The sequence below is a fragment of the Rosa chinensis genome, chromosome 7 (assembly GCF_002994745.2).
Source record: "Rosa chinensis cultivar Old Blush chromosome 7, RchiOBHm-V2, whole genome shotgun sequence".
NCBI classification, from domain to species: domain Eukaryota; kingdom Viridiplantae; phylum Streptophyta; class Magnoliopsida; order Rosales; family Rosaceae; genus Rosa; species Rosa chinensis.
This window is the reverse complement of record NC_037094.1, coordinates 36,352,590-36,357,650: the sequence shown is the minus strand read 5'-3', so window position 1 is coordinate 36,357,650 and position 5,061 is coordinate 36,352,590. Positions and strand designations below refer to the sequence as shown.

General features: G+C 41.8%; 1 protein-coding gene across 1 annotated transcript; it reads left to right on the top strand.

The window, feature by feature from the left end:
* The first annotated feature begins 601 nt into the window (after window positions 1–601).
* LOC112175332 (serine/threonine-protein kinase BRI1-like 2) lies at window positions 602–4,329 on the top strand. The gene has a single exon (XM_024313004.2). The coding sequence runs from the start codon at window positions 810–812 to the stop codon at window positions 4,200–4,202; it is 3,393 nt and encodes a 1,130-aa protein (XP_024168772.1). The 5' UTR covers window positions 602–809; the 3' UTR covers window positions 4,203–4,329.
* The last annotated feature ends 732 nt before the right edge of the window (window positions 4,330–5,061 follow it).

The following is a 5,061-nucleotide window of genomic DNA, read 5'->3' as shown; positions in this document are numbered from 1 at the left end:
TCGGTGTTCCACCAATTGAACTGTAACATCCATTCTCCTTGAAATTTCAGCTTTTGGGACACCACCTACCTAATTATTTACTAAATAAGAATTGGGTTTTCAATGAAGTTCATGGAATATATCAGAAAGATCAATCACACTGGTCTGATAAGTGCATGAAGAAATTGGAACCTAGAATAGTATGAGTGGTCCAAATGGGGTGATAGTTTTTTCTCCAGTGCAAGTAGTGACTAATCTAATAACTTTCGACTCTAAAATTTTAATACTCCAGACTCTAAAATTTCAATATTCTGAAACACTATATAAGACACACTCCTTGTCATTTTGTCCTCTATGCTTCAAATATTTCTTTACAGGAAACATTCTCACGCTCCTGACAGACAGTGACTCATTAATTAAACAGAGGCCAATATTATTTATTTGCTTATGTATTTATATTTAGCGCCGATCACAGATAGGTACTTGTCTGTGGATCCTACACCTTTTGACCAAAAGTCAAATCCATTTCCTCACTTCATTCTTCCACAGTTCATGGTACTAGAAATGATCGAAAACCGTATAAGTACATATATGATATAATCCACCACCACCTTCAATATGCTTTCAATTTTATAAGCAGCAAAAAGCACCTTCCTTTTTCCAAAGCTAGCTACCTCCCTCCTCTGCTTTGCTTTGCCACAACAAATGCTCATCATACTCACCACTCCCTCTCACTCTACTCACTAGACTCTCTTTACACTCTTTCTCACTGATCTTCTTGTTTCCAAAACCTCAATAGTCTTCCTGAAAAAACTTGTTTCCTGAATGCAATGCAGAACACTAATCCACTTCAGCTTTTTCTTCATCTTTCACTGATCATACTTGTTTCCACAGCTGAACAAGTCGTTCCTTCCATCAAAACCGATGCCGAGTCACTTCTCAAGTTCAAACAGATGATTGACAAGGACCCAAATGGAATTTTATCAGGTTGGCAGCTTGGTAAAAATCCATGCACCTGGTTTGGAATCACATGCACCGCAGGCAGAGCAACTCAACTTGATCTCAGCGGTGGTTTACTAGTTGGGACAATCTCTTTCGACCCTTTTTCTTCTCTTGATATGCTCTCTGTCTTGAAACTCTCTTCCAATTCGTTCAATGTAAGTTCCACTTCTTTGCTTCAGCTTCCCAGTGGTCTCAAACAGCTTGATTTGTCCTTCACCGGACTCTCCGGTGTTGTTCCTGAGAACCTTTTCTCAAGGTGTCCCAATCTCGAAATGGTAAATCTTGGTTTCAACAATTTAACAGGTCCTTTGCCCAAGGACATGTTCTTGAATTCTGATAAACTACAAGCTCTAGACTTGTCTTACAACAACCTAACCGGGTCAATTTCCGGTTTCAAAATTGACAAGAATTCTTGTTCCTCATTAGCTCAGCTTGATTTCTCAGGAAACCGCATAACTGGTTCCCTTCCTGTGTCCTTCTCGAATTGCACTGGTCTCAAAACCATAAACATAGCATATAATATGCTTTCAGGGGAAATCCCAAAATCTTTTGGGCAACTCAGCAGTCTACAAAGACTGGACCTTTCTCACAATCAAATCACCAGTTGGATCCCTCCTGAATTAGGAAATACATGCAACTCACTTTTAGAGCTTAAGCTTTCGTATAACAACATCAGTGGCCCAATCCCACCTACTATTTCCTCTTGTTCTTGGCTCCAACTTCTTGATCTGTCCAACAACAACATATCAGGCCCCTTCCCAGATTCTGTCTTTCAGAATCTCACCTCCTTGGAGAGCTTGCTTTTGAGTAACAACATCATATCAGGAGAGTTTCCGGGTTCGATTTCCGCTTGCAAAAGCCTACAGGTTATAGACTTCAGCTCTAACAAGATATCTGGTGTGATCCCGCCTGATTTATGTCCTGGAGCTGCTTCACTTCAGGAGCTGAGAATGCCAGATAACCTTATCACAGGAGAAATCCCTGCTCAACTTTCACAATGTTCACAGCTGAAGACCATTGATCTGAGCTTGAACTATCTCAACGGTTCCATTCCTGCTGAGCTTGGGAAGTTGGAGAATCTGCAGCAGCTGATAGCATGGTACAATGGCTTGGAGGGGAAAATCCCACCAGACTTGGGAAAGTGCAAGAATCTCAAGGATCTCATTCTCAATAATAACCGCCTCAGCGGTGAAATCCCAACCGAATTGTTCAGTTGCAGCAATCTTGAGTGGATATCACTGACAAGCAATAGAATCAGTGGCGAAATCCCAAGGGAGTTTGGGGTCTTGACAAGGCTGGCTGTTCTGCAACTTGGGAATAACAGCTTGAGTGGGCAGATACCAGGAGAATTGTCAAATTGTAGCAGTTTGGTTTGGTTGGATTTGAACAGCAACAGACTAACTGGAGAGATCCCAGCAAGACTAGGAAGGCAGCTCGGCGCGAAATCATTGAGTGGAATTCTGTCTGGGAACACATTGGTGTTTGTTCGCAATGTGGGGAATTCTTGTAAAGGAGTAGGTGGTTTGTTAGAGTTTGCTGGAATCAGACCTGAAAGGCTTTTGCAGGATCCAACTTTGAAGACTTGTGATTTCACCAGATTGTACTCTGGCCCTGTCCTCAGTCTGTTTACAAAGTACCAAACACTTGAATATCTTGATCTTTCTTATAATCAGCTCCGCGGGAAAATCCCAGATGAAATGGGTGACATGATTGCGCTACAAGTTCTTGAGTTAGCTCACAACCAGTTGTCAGGTGAGATTCCTGCATCGCTTGGCCAGCTTAAGAATCTAGGTGTGTTTGATGCATCACATAACAGACTGCAGGGTCATATCCCAGATTCATTCTCCAACTTATCATTTTTGGTTCAAATTGATTTGTCTTACAATGAATTGACTGGGGAGATTCCCCCAAGGGGACAACTGAGTACACTTCCTGCTACCCAATATGCTCACAATCCAGGACTCTGTGGGGTTCCATTGCCAGACTGCTCAAGCAGCAATGACCAACCAAGCACCACTCCAAGTGATGAGGATGCAGCCAAAGCAAGTCGAAAGTCATCGGTTGCATCATGGGCTAATAGCATTGTTGTGGGGATTCTTATTTCCGTTGCTTCGGTGTGTGTTCTGATTGTGTGGGGCATTGCAATGCGTTCAAGGCGGAAGGAAGCGCAAGAGGTGAAGATGCTTAACCGCTTGCAGGCATCTCGCGCAGCAACTACATGGAAAATAGACAAAGAGAAAGAACCATTGAGCATCAATGTTGCTACTTTTCAGAGACAGCTAAGGAAGCTCAAGTTCTCCCAACTCATTGAGGCAACCAATGGCTTCTCGGCAGATAGTCTTATAGGTTGTGGAGGTTTCGGAGAAGTGTTCAAGGCAACGCTGAAGGATGGTTCGAGTGTTGCAATCAAGAAACTCATACGATTGAGCTGCCAAGGTGACCGCGAGTTCATGGCTGAGATGGAAACTCTTGGAAAGATAAAGCATAGAAATCTTGTGCCCTTATTGGGCTACTGCAAAATCGGTGAAGAGAGGCTGCTGGTCTATGAGTTCATGGAGTATGGAAGCCTCGAAGAAATGCTCCATGGGAGAACAAGGACGCGCGACCGAAAGATCCTATCATGGGAGGAAAGGAAAAAGATTGCAAGAGGTGCAGCTAAAGGACTGTGTTTCCTCCACCACAATTGCATCCCTCACATTATACACAGAGACATGAAGTCAAGCAATGTATTGTTGGACAATGAAATGGAAGCAAGAGTTTCCGATTTTGGAATGGCAAGGCTCATAAGTGCACTTGACACACACTTGAGTGTAAGCACTCTAGCTGGCACCCCTGGCTATGTTCCACCAGAATACTACCAAAGTTTCAGATGCACTGCAAAAGGCGATGTCTATTCATTTGGGGTTGTCCTATTGGAGCTTGTGACAGGAAAGCGCCCAACGGACAAGGAGGACTTTGGGGATACTAATCTAGTGGGGTGGGCGAAAATGAAAGTCAGAGAAGGGAAACAGATGGAAGTGATAGACCAGGACTTGGTTTTGGCTGCCAAAGGAAGTGACCAAGCAGAAGCCGAAGAAGTGAAGGAAATGGTAAGGTATTTGGAAGTAACACTTCGATGCGTTGATGACTTCCCTTCCAAGAGGCCTAACATGTTGCAGGTGGTGGCCTTGCTTCGCGAGTTGATGCCCGAATCAGCAAGTGGGAGCAGCAACAGCGCTTGACTTGATTCTTGTGTTTCGAACTTTCAAACAATATGATCTTCATTGTAAGAAGCTTTGTAATATTTGGTTGCTCAGATATATATTAAAGATGTTCTTGCAACATTGTGAAATTTGTGAAATTTTTTCCTTCTTTAACATTGTTCACAACTAGGTAACTGAAAGCAATAGTACTCTCAAGTAGTTTTCAGAGTAGTTTTAGAAATTGCAAATGCCTACAGATCATAGATGTTACATTTGTTATTACAGAGAAACAAAGGAATAGATTAATTAGAGAGTAGAATGTCAAGAAAGAGGTTCTTACACGTAGAGTGCTATGTAGCTCATCAACTACAGAGTGATTCAGTTTGATTCCAGCAAAACTTATCCCTAACCCAACACCAGCACCCAATTCTCACAAAGAAAAAAAACAAAGATCCGAGAAACGTTCATTAGCACCCGCAGTGCAAAGCCGTTGTGTATAAATTGGGCATAACAGTAAAAGAAAGAAAACGGGGAAGATGGTGATAATTTTCCAACCTGCGTTCATGTTGATTCTAGCGATAATAATAAAGATGAACCGAGATGTAAATATTTTCGAATCAGTTCATCTTTGTTATGAACTTATAATCGTATAAAGACTGTTTTACCCTTATATGTGGGACAAGAAGAAGAAGAGACGAAGAGTAAAGCAGTCTTGTCCTTGACTTTAGGGGAGCAAAGGATAAGGTATAAGCTCTTTTTATTTTTTTAGCAAATGAAGAAATTTAGAGAAAATTAGATATAAACCCAAAAATTCAACCTTCTATTAGAAAAAACCCATACATACTTTTCTTGTAATTTACACCCAAATCACATTAATAAACCTTCTATATAGAGTGAT

Coding starts and splice junctions, on each gene's coding strand:
- LOC112175332 (XM_024313004.2), top strand. CDS start 810: ATGCAGAACACTAATCCACTTCAGCTTTTTCTTCATCTTTCACTGATC.